Source organism: Diadema antillarum, unplaced genomic scaffold, assembly GCF_040938485.1.
Source record: "Diadema antillarum isolate AM-2024a unplaced genomic scaffold, OU_Dant_1.0 scf00000086, whole genome shotgun sequence".
NCBI lineage: Eukaryota > Metazoa > Echinodermata > Echinoidea > Diadematoida > Diadematidae > Diadema > Diadema antillarum.
In genome coordinates, this window is record NW_027270975.1 from 423534 (window position 1) to 442022 (window position 18489).

The 18489-nt window shown below is 40.9% G+C and overlaps 1 protein-coding gene across 1 annotated transcript; it reads left to right on the forward strand.

The window, feature by feature from the left end:
• Positions 1–7174: 7174 nt before the first annotated feature.
• LOC139717931 (uncharacterized) lies at positions 7175–17632 on the forward strand. Its single transcript, XM_071629415.1, has 4 exons — positions 7175–7535; positions 8043–8512; positions 9350–9783; positions 17167–17632. Exons 1-4 carry the CDS (start codon positions 7175–7177, stop codon positions 17630–17632), a joined length of 1731 nt encoding a protein of 576 aa, XP_071485516.1.
• The last annotated feature ends 857 nt before the right edge of the window (positions 17633–18489 follow it).

Consider the following 18489-nt stretch of genomic DNA (forward strand, 5'->3'; position numbering starts at 1 on the left):
TTTATAGCAAGATAAATAAGATTGGAGCCGAAGTATGTCTAATCGAGTAATTTTCATTTCTATTTGTCATTTTTGCTAAATTTCTATTCGCCCATCCCTATATTATGTCTTTACCATTATAATAACACCTATCTTTTTTGAGTAGGGATGGTGAAAAGCAATAAGCATAAAAAAGACATATTTTCCTTTAATATTCAAGTAATTAGTGATTATGCAATGAGCCATGAGGTGATTGTCTTCGTATCTGTGCGGCGGATCCAGTTTGGCACACGCTTTTAATATTTTCGAGTGGCGGCATCGAACATGGATTCAAAGGAATGACAGTTGTGACTCCATTCTTTGAACCTCCTTGGTCTGACAAGGGAGGAGTTCATTGAGAGGTGTTATCAAAATAATCGAAAAAAGTACACGTTCTGAAAAAAAGTGACTAAAGAGGCTTTAAATTTTGAGGTCTTTTCAACTGCTTAATCTCACCAGGCTGTGGGCTGCAATTAATGGTACAGACAATAATCAAGATGTGAAACTCTGTAGCAACCTCACTAAAGAGATCATCAGATCAAATCGAAATTTTGCACTTTCCATTTATAGCATATTCTCTTCATGACTAATGCTAACTCTCAAACGCAGCATCTTTTCCACTAGTTATCAGAGTTGAAAGAGGAGAGTGTGTACACGGCTTTGTAAGAAATGAAAAGGGGCCTCTTAACCATACATAACCATAATCACTCTATCCTACAAAAATATGTTCTACTAAAATGCTAAAAGTCATTTAGAATTATCTTGAAGAAGAAATGTTTTTTTCAAAAAAAAGTCGACAACTTAAAATTGACAAGGTTGACCCATTTCGCCTACTTTGAGCCCTCAAATGTAATCAGGGTGTGCGAGTTTTGTGTTGGTTTTGTGATGTAAGTCACCTATACTATTATTTTCTATGACATATTCGACGGAATTTGTGCTTTGTGGTGTTTTTAACAATGGTTGAAAAAATTGATTTTATTGAAAAAGGTATAAACTTAATTGTACAAGTGCGAGCGGCGTATTATCAGATAGTCACACTCTATTAAAACCCTTTTTGATAGTCACACATTATCAAAACCCTTTTTGATAGTCACACTCTATTAAAACCCTCATGAAAATTGAATTGTGACATTATTGATAGCTATCTGCGATTGTCCTGAAAACTGCTGAAGCAGGGCGAGGGTTTGCATTTTTACATGATTCCTCAATCATTCCTCATTGTTACGCCTTACCTGCCTTTGAATGATCATGATTTTGAATGGACATGCTTCATGATCTTCTGCGGTTAATGCTCCGAATAGTGGCACCAGTAATATTCAACCAACTCAATATAAGTTTTACAAAATGATAACAAAAGAATGGGGACAAAATACATCGACATTATTGTAACGTGGCTTCATTGTCATAATGTCCGGGTAAAGTGCTGTGTGTGTGTGTGTGTGTGTGTGTGTGTGTGTGTGTGTGTGTGTATGTTTGTGTGCTTAACTCTAGCCTATGGAGTCATAGCGATGGGGAGGACGTGGCTTGTGATAGCATGGGGTGACACATTTTGCTCCTGCGACAATTACTCCAAGGATCTAGGATGAGAATAAGGGTTGTGACAGGATTTTAGGTTAAGTTTGATGTGAAGATTAAAATTAGGTTAAGGGTTAGGCCTATGCTTGTGGGTAGAATATATGTTTGGATTAGTGTGCAGATGTTTCATGAGAGCAATTGTCGCAGGAGCAAATGTCATGGAACCATAGCAGAGAGTGTTAGGAAATACAATGAATGCTGTGACTGTATTCTGATTAGCTGAGAGGTAAAAATATCCGGAAAACACTTCATGAAATGCCCACCTGAACAGCCTAAAACATCTGAGCTAAATACTTTAGCTAAATGATTATATTCTTTGTATTATTAAAAACAGACGAGACACAAAGTATTTCCTTGTAATATTATACACACACAAAAAAAAATCAAGCTTTGTCGTCATTTCCCTTTCCTATTCATACTTCTATTCGCTTTACAAAGTTTGAAAGATTTGGTGAGAGTGAAGAAAAATATGTTTTTATATTTTAGTAGATGTTGCTTTAGTGTTCATCATCTTCAATTAATTGTCTTCCTATTCGTCTTTCTACCTCTGACTTTTTATTTCCGGGTTATTCATATTCTTTGCTCTCCTGTCATAAACCTGACTTGCACACGCGAAAGCACACTTTCATTTTTGTTAAAGGACGTGCACGTATATTAGGGGCGCTTTTAAAGAGCATTAAACTATAATCAAATCACTGTGAAATAATTATTGACTTGAATTCATGTTAGCTCAGTTGCACGCGGCGGATGAAATATCTTTATGTCCTGCATATATCTCAGTTCGAGTGTGTCGAAAGGCACGTCTTACTGGATTTTCAACATTATACCAACCAAACAGAATTACCTCAGAAGGGTTTCTAGTTTTCCCACTTTTTCAAATGTATTGGAAACTAATTGTATATATTCAAATTTATGAAGTTCTTCCGTCGAGATGTTTTCATTGCAACTGATTGACAACTTGAATTGCCCTACATCGACGTAAATAAGCACTGAATTGATCAGTGTTTTAGTAGTAGCCATGGTAAAAAATCATGGGCGTACATACTCGAACAGGATTCGAACCCACGACCTCCTGATCAGGAGGTCGTGAGTTCGAATCCTGCCCGAGTATGTACGCCCATGATTTTTTTATCATGGCTACTACTAAAACACTGATCAATTCAGTGCTTATTTACGTCGATGTAGGGCAATTTGTCAATCAGTTGCAATAATTGTGTATAATTGCTAACTTTTCTTCTTCTAAATTATCTTGTTCTACAAAACTTTTAATCAAATATTTAGTTGGCGGTGTGTTATTTGTCCTCCCTAAAATGTAATTTCTTAACCAAAACTATTACATGATTATCTATTTAGCTTTTCCTTTGTCTGGTAAATTAATTAAAAAACTCTTCCCAACTCAACTGTTGCAAATCAACATAATAATTACAACAACAAAAAATCCTAGCAAATTCATATGTATAAAATAAGCGCTTTCAAATCTCTTCCTCTTAATGGCAAAGGGGACATAGACTATCATTTACAAATTTAGATTTGTATGAGTAATGATTTGTAGCCACTATTCCACGCAATAATCTAAATTGAATATCTCTCAAAACAGAACTCAAGGACCATGCTACTTCTTGCTCTCATAAAAAAGGTTGATACCTTCGCTTCTTCACCAATTCAGCATAGGGCCGAGATATCTGTGGAGGTTATCTTATCCAGCAGAAGGATTTTCCTCACATTTCTCATAAAAGTAATTTCATCAACGCTTGTATCATTCTCTACATCTATGTTCTCTGTATTCCCTTTCCAATCAGCTGGAAGTGCTTCATATATTCTTCGAATACTCGAAACATCTGAATAATTAAGTCCTTTCTTGTAATAATCCATATATGGATATAACTCCGCATTCATATCCACTATGTGTTCCAATCTGAAACACTGTTTTGAAAAACACGTTGTGGCGGGTATTGATCGCTGACAAAGCCTATCGATCGGAAATAGCTATTTAAAGACGTGATCGATATATACCAGGCTCCGTAAGAATACTGAAAATGTATGTCGCCAAAACAAAGCTGGATAAAGGAATTTGATTTGCAAAGCGGTGCTACCAACCTTGAGTTTTTGTTGAGGAGTTTTGTGCGGGCCTGGATGGTTCTTACCTTATGAACAAACCAGAGAGAACCGTGGTCCAGACGTATCGACTTCTCAAACATTCATAAGACGTATGGATTAACTAGACGTATTGATCTGAGTCCATTTAGACGCAACACCCCTTTATTCAATAATCGTATGGAAGCATATAGTCCAAGGAGATTCATGAGAATGGAGTCACAACTCACGACGGTCCCATTTTTCTTTGAATCCATCTTCGATGCCGCCACACGAAAATGTTTAGAGCAAACAGGATCTGCCGCTCAGATAGCAAGACAACTGACTCGGTGATCACGCAACTCTCAAGAAGTCTTGTGCCGCGGACATTGTTTTTCTTTGGGTTTTTTTTTTCTTTTTACTTTTTGGCGTTTATATTTCTCCAATTCACAAATTGTCATTCCTTTAATTACATATACCAAGTAATAAATAATCTCACATCCGCATCTGGGAATCTACACCCTACAAGCAATGCTTCCATGTAGATTCCTCATATTTCACGTTTTATTGTCTTATAAGCTGTACTTGACAATTCATCCAGGCTTTTGTATTGTGATGTTTATGTTCGGTATATTTGTTGAAATGTGGAATATGAAACAATAAAAAAGAAAACAAACAAAACAAAACAAACTCGCGTCTCATTGCATAATCACCAGCCACGGTTAACTAAGGATATTTTCTAATGGCAATTACTTTTCGCCATCCCTACTTATAAAAGGTAGGTGATTATCTGTAATAATGGTAAAGAAATGGGATGCGCGAATCGAAATTGCACAAAAAATGATTAGATAACAATGAAAATTCCTCGACTGGACACGCCGGGACACTAATCTGATACATCTCTTAAAAAAGAATTGTTCTTGAAGATTATTCCAGATCAGTTTAATTTGTGGGAATCCTACGGAAAGGAGGGTACAGGTTTAAACACATTCACATGATAAAGCTTTGATTCACTCTTTTGCACTTGTTGGGTATTCCATCTCATTAATAGATAAAAAAGCAAAATATATCATAGCCTAGTATACATTACATTAACGTTTAAAACGAAATTTCAAATTGCTCAGCAAGACAAAGCGGCATCGAACCCCAATCATTAAAGGCACATAAACACCTGAGGAATTCTTTTGTTCATCAATAGAAAACTAATAATTGTTTTAATAATTACAGCCAGGTGGAACTCCATCTCTTGAACCACCTTAATTGTTCCGACGTCGCGCTCGCTTAGAACTTGGTGAGGGTTTTGCGCTCGGTGTTCATACTCTGTGCTTATACTCTGGAATATTATCTGTAGTAGAAGTCACGCCCCAGAAGCCCCGCCTATTTATGCGACGTATGGATATGTAAGAGCTTTCAGACAAAGCAAACGATCAAACAAACAAATAAACAAACAAACAAAAACCCCAAAACAAAAAGGTCATATGGGTATAGCATAATCGTCCAACACGATGCTCAAAACATCGTTCAAAGGTACTATTTACCATTGGGAGCACTGATTTTAAAAAGGTTCGAGACATCACATCTGATGCATAATATGTGCAGGTCAGTTGTATCACAAAGCATCCCATCATGGAAAAATTTCGCAATACAGCCTAAAATATGAAAATATCACTTTTTGGCATTAAACCATACAAAAGACGATTTAGTCTAGAAACATTTTTATTGTAAATATTGTTCCCATTTTATATATTTAACATTACTCAACATTAATTATGCTGATTCAGATTTTCACATTGGTTGTTTATATCCCTAACTCACATTTTGGAACTATTCTGAAGCACTAAAACTGGATTTTTGTTTCATCTGCAAATGGTAAATAATGCCCTTAATTAAAGAAAAAAGTGTTATATTGAATACTGATGTATCAATTTGCGAACATTCAGGCAGGAAATAAAAACCCGTGCTGTTATCCATACATCATAAGCCATACGTGGTATAGCGATACGAGAACTCTCTCATCTGAAAGGGTGGTGAGGCCCACATTCGCTTAAGAAACCAAAATTCATGAAGTTGACAGTGTAAGAGGTGGGAATAGCCGCTACACAGAAACAGTACAAAAGGTAAAAGGCGATCAACAACTTCGGCAATGTGAACTTAATATTGATAAATTCAAACTTTAGGGTGATTAGGCGATGACTGCTACCAAATTCAGCAGGAAAAAATGTCATGCCAAATTATCAAACACAAAGTTACATAACAATCAGCCTTCTCCGAAAGTCCATTTACAAGCATGAGCTTTGTTTTTACCGGCAGAAATATCTACCTTAAAGGAAAGTTGGATGAATTTCAGTGTATAAGACTCAGACACAAACATACGTACACAAACACACACTTTCTTCTTGTTGTCAATAATCTTTACTTATTTTTATTTTTTTGCATACAATCATCTTGAATGTATGCGCATAATATACATACACACATAATTATGCGGCATTATTGCGATTGACAATTGAACATGTGCTGTTTTGGCCTCCATAATCCCCCAAGCAGTGTCTGAGCAAGCAAATATGTTTGTTTGTGTGATGTTTGTTATCTAGGGGAAAACATGAAAACGTCTGGGAGATCGTTACCTATTTGTTATAGTACTATATTGATATTTTACTGGAAAATCAGGGGGAAAGAGATAATCACTTCCTACACTCTAACAGAATATTTCTTATTCTAAATAGTTATGGATTTATGTTCACCTATTCCCCATTTTGCCTTACTCACTAATTCATCTCTTGCCTCCACCCCCAATAAACTACTCTGACAAGGCAGGGGAATGTTGTGCAGCATTTGACATGTTCATGCAATGATTACAACCAGTGGAAAATGTTGATATAACAGACAAGAATAACGTCGTTTCGGCAATTGAAGAGAAAGAGGTTGAAACAGAAACACTATTTTGTGCTCTCTTGGAATAAAGAGAAATATTGTGTGTGTGTGTTTGTGTTTGTGTGTGTGTGTGAGAGAGAGAGAAAGAGAAAGACTGTGATATAGATGGATAAATAAGAGAAGGATCATGATAGGGGAAGAGAGAGGCGTAAAGGAGATGAAAAAGATATATTTCTGAAAGATATTCAATTCAATTCAAATCAAACCTATTTTTATTTTGGACAGAGCATAATATCAATGACGCCCACTTCCCTCATTTCGTGACAAAGGATAGAACTTCAGTTATCAATCACTGTTCAAACTACCTGTTTGTCAGAAGAGCATTAGTCCTATGTCCGTGAATCAATGATCCACGAGTGGTACAAATGAGGGGGTCAGCAATTACTTCTAGTCGATCACTGCATTTCGAGCAAGAATCTTGATGACTATGGTCCAAATCCGAGGTCCTCCTATTCTACCAAATCTCTTTTTCAAGTCTTGGGGCTGGGATGGGAGGACTATATGTGGGCTTTGCAGATGTTGACTTAATGGCTTTTATATCTTTCCTCTCTTTGAGATCAAATTGCCTACAAGAATGGCTTCTTCAAAGAAGCGAAAGCTTGATGCCAACCAGCATACGCTTGTAAGCGAACACGCACTTGTTAAGCGCTACGAGAACGATGCTCGAAGAGCAGTGGAGAAGTACCAGACTCTCCGTGACCTGGACATCTTCGTGCTGGACAACTCGATCCGGGAGAGCACCGTAGGGCAACTGAGGGGCCACACCCTAGAAAACAAGTGGAAGATTTACAACGAGGTGAAGAAATGCGGCTTTAAGCACACCATCGTGGCCTCCTTCTCCCACATGACCCGCGTGGATGATGTCTTCATCATGCAGCTGAAGGAAAAGGGCGAGGATCCAGATGGCCTCTGGGCTTTCTCGGAAATCACAGAAAGTACGTACATCATCAGCTTCCAAAACTTCCAAAACATCATAAAAACAATGTTTTGAAGAAAAATGCTTCTCAATACAGAAGTGTTAAAGATACAAATCGATTATTCTAATCTCTACACGCGTTGAAAAGAGAACAGGTCTAGGGGACTGTTTCTGACAGTGGGTTTGGTATCAAAACGACAGAGAGAGAGAGAGAGAGAGAAAAGATCCACCACCTTTTCTCAATATTGGTGTAGTAATACAATGCTGATGTATCATTTCACGCCACCAGGAGTAGAAATGACCATTTATCAATATCAGGACAACATGCAATCAGCTTTAATGGGTAAATCACTATACGGTATAGATATGACCAGATTTCTCTATGGGAAGAGGAAGAACTGGTCACTTTTTAAGAATGAGACATTGTTTACTATGTTATTGCTTGCATCAACTCTCGAAAAATACATAAGCACAAGTTTCCAATTTGAAAGTAATGCTCACTTTGGTGTCGTGTCTTAATCAACAGGTACGAAGGGCAAGGTACCCGACTTCGAGAATGTACCGGTAGGTATCAGGAAACTAAAACCAGCTGGCCTCTACAGCGTAATCTTTGAAGTCGATCTTGGTGATACAGTCTACGATTTCACCAAGTTTTCCATAGATGACATGTGTCAGTTGCTCAGCAAATGGAACGACTGGTGTTTCGACAATCTCAGCCCGAAGGCAAAGGTGATGTTCAGCTTCCGCGACTTACCCGACGTCATGCCCGAAGACAGCGACCGAGTGTTCAAGGTCACCAATTTCCTGGCCAAGCTTCCGCCAAGTCGACGTCCCTTTGGTATGATGTTTGAGGAGCCAAGGGGAAAGTCCGTTCCGGAGGAGTGCGGCATGTGGGCCAAGTACATCCGGATGGTCATGGACGCCAATGACTGGAAAGGCCACTTGCTCGCTCACGTCCACGAGAAGTTTGGCCTCTGTGATATGACAGCACTACAGGTGAGTCAACATTGCCAAGGCATTTTCACCGTGAGGTAGCAGAGTAAAACGTAGTGAACCTCGGAGGATCCGTTGAGAAAAGACCTACTCATTAAAGCTAGCAACACTTCCCCTTGCCCCCTCCCCCTTAAAAAACAACGAAAAAACTTCAAGTAACGATTAAGGTTGGCGAGTAGGTTGGTTATGAAGCTGAAAGTAGAATGAACAAAAAACGGGGTCATCCCACAAGACCGACACCCATGAGTAATACAGTCCACGAGTCCTACAGCCCTCGAGTTAGACACAAGGCAAATGCAGCCCCCGAGACCGACACAAGGTAAAAATAACCCACGAGTTCGACAAATACAACACGGGGTTTAATGTGTCGGTTTGGTGGGCTTTGTTTGCTTAGTGTCAAACTCATGGGCCGTATGACTCGTAGGTGTCGGTCTCATGCACCCGAAAACGGCATCACAAGCAAAACGAACTTGGTCACAAAAATATTTTCTCGCCGTTGAGTAACGTTTATAATATCGTTGTATTCCACAACCTTATTACTGTGTTTTGTTCGCCGTATGGCACAGATGTCTGGATACGAATTGTCAATAGATAGAAATTACCAACCCTCCCCCCCCCCCCACCCCATTGTGTCGCCATGACCTTCGTATTGGAATGAAGTTCGCTGCTTCACGCGTGTATTCTTACAAATCACACAAGAGTTTACGAGTGATGATGAAAAAGAGCCAAGTACCTGAGCACATTTAGGTTTAAAAACGATCTAGAATGGTGAATCGTCCTCAAGTGCATAGAAGCGGTAAATGGTGACTCATCTTATTCCGTGAATTGTTTGCGTTTCAGATTCTGATGGATGGCGCTGATGGCGTCTGGGCCAGTGTCTGTGCTGAGGGTGCATCCATGGGTAACGCCCCATCCTGTGTAACCCTCCTGAACCTCATCCGTCTTGGCAACAAGAAGGTATTGAAGAAATTTAACTGCACCTACCTGCGACAAGCCGCTATTAATGTGACCAGGATCACCACGGGAATGGATCCCCACATCAAACAACCAGTCTTTGGTGCTAGAGCTGTAGACTTCGTCTTCGATCTCAAGCCCGAGGAGTTCGACTTCGCAACCTTCTTTGGTGAGGAAGCTCCCGTTCGCATCACTACCATGGCCAGCAAGGAGATGATCCAAAAGCGACTTGTCGATCTCTTTGGAAAAGACCCACAGTTTAGCTTGGATCTGGCAAACAAAATGAAGGAGCTCATCCTTGCAGATCTTCGGAGTGGCAGGTGAGAAAATAATGCCGATTTATTTTTAATCCAGCTCTGCTTCTTCGACTTCTACTTCAAATCAATTGCCCTTTAAAGAAAAATTGCAGCTGAACTACAATTAGACCGGGGGCCCAGAGCATTTATTCAGCTGAAAAGGGTCACACTTTTTGATGGTCTCATCATGTAAGGATGTGGCCAAGGGTCAATAAAATGAATTGCTGGCAAGTCACATCCTGTACCGTAAGCCTAGGGGCCACAAAAAGGGACCCCGAAAAATGGATTTATTCAGCCGAAGGGGGTCACGGACAAAAGTTGGTGGATATTGTTCCTTTGGGTGTACTTATCATGAAAACAGCAATGCCAGCTATTTTATCCTGTACGGGGCCCCAGACAGTAGCCCCAAACGGCCCCACCCCCCATAGGCCTACGTACAAACACACACAAACATTGATTTTATTCAGTTGAAAAGAGTCACGGCTAATTTCTTTTGCAATGTAAGGAGTACCAAACAGAGATATCCAAAACACCAAAGCCAGCTATTTTATCCTGCACGGGGCCCCAAACAGTAGCCCCAAAGTGCCCCACCCCCTATAAGCCCTACGTACAAACACACACACACACACACACACACACACACACATTGACTTTATTCAGCTGATAAGAGTAACGGCTAATTTCATTTGCAATGGAAGTAGTACCCATCAGAGACATACAAAACACCAAAGCCAGTTATTTTGTCCTGTACGGGGCCCCAGACAGTGGCCCCAAAGTGCCCCCCCCCCCCCCAAACACACATACTCACACAATAGTTTCATTCAGCTGAAAAGGGTCACGGCTAATTTCTTTTGCAATGGAATTAGTACCCATCAGAGAAATCCAAAATACCAAAGCCAGTTATTTTATCCTGCATGGGGCCCCAGACAGTAGCCCTAGACAGTTGCCCCAAATTGCCCCCTTACCCCCTCCCCCTCCCCCCCCCCCCACACATTGATTTTATTCAGCTGAAATGGGTCACAGCTACTTTCTTTTGCAATCGGAAGTAGTACTCATCAGAGATATCCAAAGCACTAAAGCCAGTTATTTTATCCTGTACGGGGCCCCAGACAGTAGCCCCAAAGTGCCCCCTACACACACACACACACACACACACACACACACACACACACACATATTGGTTTCATTCAGCCAAAAAGGGTCACGGCTAATTTCTTTTGCAATGGAAGTGGTATCCATCGGATATCAAAATACCAAAGTCAGATATTTTATCCTGCACGGGGCCCAGACAGTAGCTCCAAAGTGTTTTGCTTTATTCTCTTTATTGTTTGCATTTCTTCTTCTTAAATATGCGCTCCTTCGTCTTCATTTTCGCGACAACGACAACGCGTCCTCCTGATCATTTTGCTGTTCTGGCAAACATTTTCCAGCGTATCGCATAATTGCATGCATATGAGTCTGGGAAAGCGTAGGAACAGCGTAGCTAAAGCGGCCAACAGCGTTATCGAAGCAGGAATGAAGCGTTGTAGGAACAGGCCTTGATTTTATACGAGAGTAGAGAATTAAAGGCCCCGTCACACTACAGCGTATAAATCAGCGAATGCCTAGCGGATGGGCAAAATTTGGCAAAGTCCAGATACGCTCGTATCCGCTCGAATTCGCAAGCAAAATGTGGTTTTCGAACGTTCGCCTGACGAATGATGAGCATATGCTGACCGTGTAACGAGCGGATAAAGTAACGAATGAAAGCGAATGCGTACAGTCCATCCAACGGATGCTGAGTGGACAAAGCGAATGAGCAGCGAATGCCCGTATATGCGGAGCGATACTGCGGCAATTACGTGACGGATCTCGGATGACGCACACTTTACCAAATCATTTTGAGCAGTGACAGTGTCAAGTAATGTTGTCTCTCTAAAAAAAGAAGAGTGAAATTGTTCACTCATGAAGGAGTAAATAACAAAAAAGAGTGAGTTTCGAGTGAAATTGGAGTGACTCTGGAGTGAAAATGTTCATTTTCACTAATTTTGGAGTGACCTCAGGGATCACTCGAAGATTTTGGAGTGATCTTCTTTTTTTAGATAGTTGTGACTGTGAAAATGGCCCCAAAAAGAAGGAAGCCGAAGTAACCACCAAGTACTCCTGATGTCACTCATTCAAGATTCCCCTAAAAAGTATACTTCCTTCTGATGATCACGTGACGATGATGTTGGTAGTCCAACATCCTCCATTGCGTCTGGTGTCTCCAACTGGAGTCGAACTTTCACAATTCCCAATTTCCATTCAGAGATTCCCATTTACTACAGGTTGACATTTATAGCAGTGATTTAGAATAATGTTCTCTTATTACTTAATGTCAGAATACGTATAATGAAATGTCATGTGGGGGGCTGTGGCATAGTGGATCCGACTCCCGAACCGAGGACCCGGGTTCGAATCCCGCCTAGTGCTTACATCCTTGGACAAGATTTTTTTTACCCACGATGTCCTTCTCGACCCAGGTGTATAAATGGGTACCTGGCAACGCTGGGGTAATAATAATGGCAGGGCCCTCTGGTAGAGTAGTGACAACACTGAAGAGGCTACCCTGGGCAAATAAGACCTTTTTTTATTATTATTATAATTATCCTTCTTATTATTATATGTGCTATATATGAATATCTATTTTTTATCTACGTTTGATTAACGTGTGTTGCTGTGCACATTTGCTGGGCGAATTTGGACGAACGGCGGACGAATGAGAAACGAATGCAGAGCGACCAAAACTTTCAATCAGCGGATGCTAAGCGAACACAGAGCGGATTGTCATTCCGTTCGTCATCCGCTCAAGATTTTGGACATGTCCAAAATCAAAATTTTGCTCCGGCGGATCTCTGCGAATCTCTGCGAACAGCTAGCGGATACAACGAACGTCAAGCGGGTCACGAACGACGAGCAACGGATGTGAGCGTATGTCCAAATTTTCGGATCCGCTGGGCATTCGTTGGCTCGATCCGCTTTAGTGTGATGGGGGCTTAGTGAGAGCGTCGTTAAAGCGGGAAGGTCGTGCTTTGATCAAGAAAGCGGCGCAGCAGCGGGACCATGTCATCGGTGTCTACAGTTTAGACTACATTTCATGTTCTTGTGCCGCTGTTACTACGGTCAGAAAAACCTGGAATTGTTGCGCTCATCCTGCGGTATTTACACTGTCACTGCTCTCTCCCCGTTTGAGCTACGATTCAAAATAGGTCAATCTTGATGGGGAGATGAGGAAGAAATTTTGAACCAGTTCAAAATTTCTTCCCGATCTGTAAAATTGTCAGATCCAACCCCATCACCCAAACGCTGCTGCTACGATGCTCCCGGTCCCCGTACACTTTTGCCGCTCTCTCCCGATCTGACAGATTGAATAGATCGGGATGCAGATCTTGATAGTGGAATTACATGTGGGGACACTTTAGGAACACTCCGTGGGGCCCCGTACAGCTATATAACTGGTTTCGGTGTTTTTGATACCTCGTTGAGTACTACTTCCATTGCAAAAGAAATTATAGCAGTGATTCTTTTCACTTAGAATAAAATAATACGGGAGCACTTTCCAGCTACTGGCTGGGGGCCCCTTAACTGGATGGGTTTGTGTTTTACGTATCTCAGCTGTTAATTCCACTAGCTGCCAAGGAAAATAGGCAGACATGACTCTTTTCACCTAAAAACACTTAATTCATATGGGATGGGAATACCTTGGGGCTATACCTGTCAAGGGCCCTGCATCCGGGCCAATATCGCACCTCTTTTAATCGAATTCTTTAACGTTGAATTAAATCTAGCAAAAATTTCGCCTAGATGACATGGTAGTTCAATGTCATATAAATCTCTTCATTCAAATCTATTTTGAAACATTCACATTACCTCTAACCTTATTCTAAATAACACTTTTTCAATTGAAATCCATATATAAGACAAGTACCATTCCACTATCCGTTCATTCATAAATTCATAATGATATAGTCACGTGATTACATGCTGCGCTCGTTCATTCAAATTGATTTCTGGCCATCTAATTTAACATGTTCTGCAGTCAATTAAACAGATATGTTCATGCTTGGCCTCTTTCCTTATTTTCTTTCATCGTAGTTATTGTTTTGTAAGCATCATAGCATTTCATGTTTTCGTATTCGTTTAAGAGACTTTGACACCATTTTTTTAACGTGCTTTTTGAATCCAAAGAAGTAAGAAACCACAAATTATCTGGCCGTTACGAGCGCTTTATTACGAGCGGTCGGCCAGTTCCAAGAAGTCAAGGTTATGATCCTCAAATGTTTTTTTTTTTTTTAGATAATTCTTTCTATGTCTTCTAGAGATATACGTCTGTATCTATTGTGCTGTCATGACTATAAAAAATGAAGTTAATCTGCATTACTGGTACACGTATAGGCCTATAATGACATATATGAAAGAGAAGGAGCGTTACCAGTCTGGTTACAGAACAACCAAATCCAGTTATACTAGATAAGAAATATGATACTTTTACTGCTTTATAACAGTAATTCATAGATGAAACGAAAACACACATAGAAAGACATGTTAAAATGATCTGAAACAAAGAAATAGCATGATTTGAATTTGAATGAACACATTTGAAATAATATTTGACTGTCTTTCGCGAAATTTAATGGCTGAAATACCCTTTTTCGGCAAGTCAAGGCGAATTTGAATGAACGTAGGGTACCAGCCAATTTGAATACCCATTTTACGAATTCGAACCTTCTATCAAATGAACCAACAAAAGTGCGAAATTGGCTGGGAAAACCTAACTGGCTTTGATGTTTTGGGTATCTATGATGTAAACTAAGGCCTACTTCGATTGTAAAAGAAAAACAACTATGACTCTTTTCAGCTAAATGATGTCATAATAATTATGTGGGGGAGGGGCACTGTATGGCTACTGTAACCTGGGCCCAGTACAAGGAGAAATGACTGGTTTTCGTAATATGGTCATCTTACTGTTGTGCACTATACAGAAGTATGCTTCCTTTGCAAATTTCTTGAGTGTTTTGCTACTGTAACCTATGGGACCCCGTATACAGGATAAGATGACTTGCTTTAGTGTTTGTGCTATCTCTGTTCAGTAGGCCCTGATATTAACGCTACAAAAATTTGTAAGACCATTTTCAGCTGATTCACAGTACATGTATAATGGATGGGACACTGTGGAGCTACTGTCTGGGGCTCTGTGCAGGATAAAATAACTAGCCTTGGTGTGTTGAATATCTCTGATAGGTACATGTTCTTCTTCCAGTGCAAAAGAAATTACCCGTGTTTGGGGCTATACTGTGCGGGGCCCCGTACAGGATAAAATAACTGGCTTTGGTATTTTGGATATCTCTGATGGGTACTACTCCCATTGCAAAAGAAATCAGCCGTGACCCTTTTCAGCTGAATGAAACTAATGTGTGTGTGTGTGTGTGTGTGTGTGTGTGTGTGTGTGTGTATGTGTGTGTATGTGGAGAGGGGGGGGGGGGACACTTTGGGGCTACTGTCTGGGGCCCCGTACAGGATAAAATAACTGGCTTTGGTGCTTTGGATATCTCTGATGGGTATACTTCCATTGGAAAAGAAATTAACCGTGACCCATTTTGGCTGAATGAAACTAATGTGTGTGTGTGTGAGTGTGTGTGTGTGTGTGTGTGTGTGTGTGTGTGTGTGTGTGTGTTGGGGGGGGGGGGAGGGGGTGCACTTCGGGGCTACTGTCTGGGACCCCGTACAGGATAAAATAACTGGCTTTAGTGTTTTGGATATCTCTGATGAGTATGCCTACTACTTCCAATTGCAAAAGAAAGTAGCCATGACCCTTTTCAGCTGAATAAAATCAATGTGTGTGTGTGGGGGGGGGGGGGGGGGGGCAATTTGGGGCTACTGACTGGGGCCCCGTGCAGGATAAAATAGCTGGCTTTGGTGTTTTGGATATCTCTGATGAGTATGCCTACTACTTCCAATTGCAAAAGAAAGTAGCCATGACCCTTTTCAGCTGAATAAAATCAATGTGTGTGTGTGTGCTATGGGGGGGGGGGGCAATTTGGGGCTACTGACTGGGGCCCCGTGCAGGATAAAATAGCTGGCTTTGGTGTTTTGGATATCTCTGATGGGTACTATTTCCATTGCAAAAGAATAGCCGTGACTCTTTGCAGCTGAATGAAACTAATGTGTGTGTGTGGGGGGGGGGGGAGCTCCTTTGGGGCTACTGTCCGGGGCCCCCGTACTGGATAACATAGTTGGCTTTGGTGTTCTTGGTATCTCTGATGGGTACTCCTTCCATTGCAAATGAAATAAAATTAGCCGTGACTCTTCTCAGCTGCACGAATGAAATCAATGTTTGTGAGTGTTCGTACGTATGACCTATGGGGGGTGGGGCACTTTGGGGCTACTGTCTGGGGCCCCGTACATGATAAAGTAGCTGGTATTGGTGTTTTGGATATCTCTGATGGGAACTACTTCAATTGCAAAAGAAATTAGCCGTGACTCTTTTCAACTGAATAAAATCAATGTTTGTGTGTGTTTGTACGTAGGCCTATGGGGGGTGGGGCCTTTTGGGGCTACTGCCTGGGGCCCCGTACAGGATAAAATAGCTGGCATTGGTGTTTTGGATATCTCTGATGGGAACTACTTCCATTGCAAAAGAAATTAGCCGTGACCCTTTTCAGCTGAATAACACCATATTTGTGGGGCCCTTTGGGGCTACTGTCTGGGGCCCCGTACAGGATAAAATAGCTGGCATTGCTGTTTTCATGATAAGTACACCCAAAGGAACAATATCCACCAACTTTTGTCCGTGACCCCCTTCGGCTGAATAAATCCATTTTTCGGGGTCCCTTTTTGTGGTCCCTAGGCTTACGGTACAGGATGTGACTTGCCAGCAATTCATTTTATTGACCCTTGGACACATCCTTATATGATGAGACCATTAAAAAGTGTGACCCTTTTCAGCTGAATAAATCTTCTGGGCCCCCGGTCTAAATGTATGTAGGTTCGTGGACTCGCCATATGAAAATGTAACATTATTAACATCAGATTAAAATCGATAAATCACGTTCTGAAATGCATCCCTTTGTTTTACTTTACTGCTGAAAAGGACAACTACCTATTGTCGCTGGCATAATTATTAAAAACCCAATGTGCTTTGCCTAAGTCCGTAAGATCTGAACAATCAACTGCAATCTCATTTTATTTTCATTATTCTTACCATTATGTAAACAAGATATAAACGTAGCGCGGAAGGACTGAAATGTAGGTCTTGTTCCATACATTTGCAAATTTGCATTTTTTTTGCAGCTTTTGAATGAAGTGTAACAAAGATGAACTTGACTCAGCGGGTGTCGTCGCAATTTATGCATATCATGATTTCTTTCCTTTCATTGTGTAATGGTTCAGGAAGGAGGAATACATGAGCATGGTGGGACTGGCCTTGCTGCTCGATCGAGCCGGCGGAAAGTTGAACGTCCGAATGCGAGACGCCATCGAAAACTTCAAGCTGAAGGCACCACATGCCCAGTCCTTGATGGCAGAAATTCGTGAAACGTGGGACGAGTGGGACTTGAAGGACAGGAAGAAGAGGGACAACATGCTCGAGTTCGACTCCTTCTACAACGGCTTCATGGCGCCCTACTTCTCCTGCTACCGCTGCTGGGACAGCAAGAAAGCGCTCTCGGCCATCGATATGGACAACGATGGCGCGGTGGATTGGAACGAGTTCGAGACTTACCTGAAGTGGGCGCTTCATCAATATCCAAACATCAAGGATGCAGACGAGCTCCTGGATGTTGCCTTCCGGAAGGGAATCATCCCAGCGATGCGGGATGAGTACATAAAGAAATTTCCCTTATGGTGGAGGAGATAAGCTCGCAGAAATTAGACAGACAGCAAGCGATACTTTACTTTCTTTCAATTAAGTTGCTTTTACGGTAAATATAAACGTATACGGCAAAGATTTTGAATCTTAATTCATGGTTAATTTGGGGTCTTTTCGTGTCCATTCTGGTTAATTTTATGTTTATTTTGTTAGTATATCATCAGCGCGACAGTACAGAAGATGAGATGTGATATGCCTGCTTCTATGGACTCATGATTACCTACACATATGTTTGAGCTTATGGTTTTGCGTAAATATTTCGCAAAGGAACCAACGTGTTAGTATATTAGAATGCTGTGTGCGTGATTTTGTGTGAACTAACAAAGATTTACATTTATACATGGAATATTGACCATAGTTACTAGAAAGTGAACACAAACAGATTATTTAAGAAGTTTCTTAGGGGGTTTTGTTGTCATCTTCAAATGACAAACAGCTACGAGCTTCTCCCGCTCAAACGTGACTAACAAATTCTCTTAGATGGAGCCCCGCAGACAGTTTTATCTGCTAAATTATGATCTATGAAGCCATACTGTAAACAAGACTTGGTTAATGGCATCACAAGGTAGGGTCGACATAAGCGGTGGCTCAGGGCCATATAAATCGATGTCGGACCACCAATATGCAAAAATGATTACTCTTGATGGGGTAATTTGGCAACTAAGATTCCAGTGTACAGAACCACTTATAGCAATCACTTTAAAGCCCTTAGGATTTCATGAAGAATCAGAGAATTATCACAAAGACATATCATGCATTTTCGAGTCTTAGTTATTGTTGCGACCACCAGCATCACACTGTGAGCATGGATTTCTATGCATCAACTTCTCAGAGATTGATGTGAT

Excerpts from the sequence above, each read along its gene's own strand:
- LOC139717931 (XM_071629415.1), top strand. The coding sequence starts at position 7,175 with ATGGCTTCTTCAAAGAAGCGAAAGCTTGATGCCAACCAGCATACGCTT. Across the intron at positions 8,513-9,349 it reads GTGATATGACAGCACTACAG|ATTCTGATGGATGGCGCTGA; the intron begins GTGAGTCAACAT and ends TTTGCGTTTCAG. Across the intron at positions 9,784-17,166 it reads GCAGATCTTCGGAGTGGCAG|GAAGGAGGAATACATGAGCA; the intron begins GTGAGAAAATAA and ends GTAATGGTTCAG.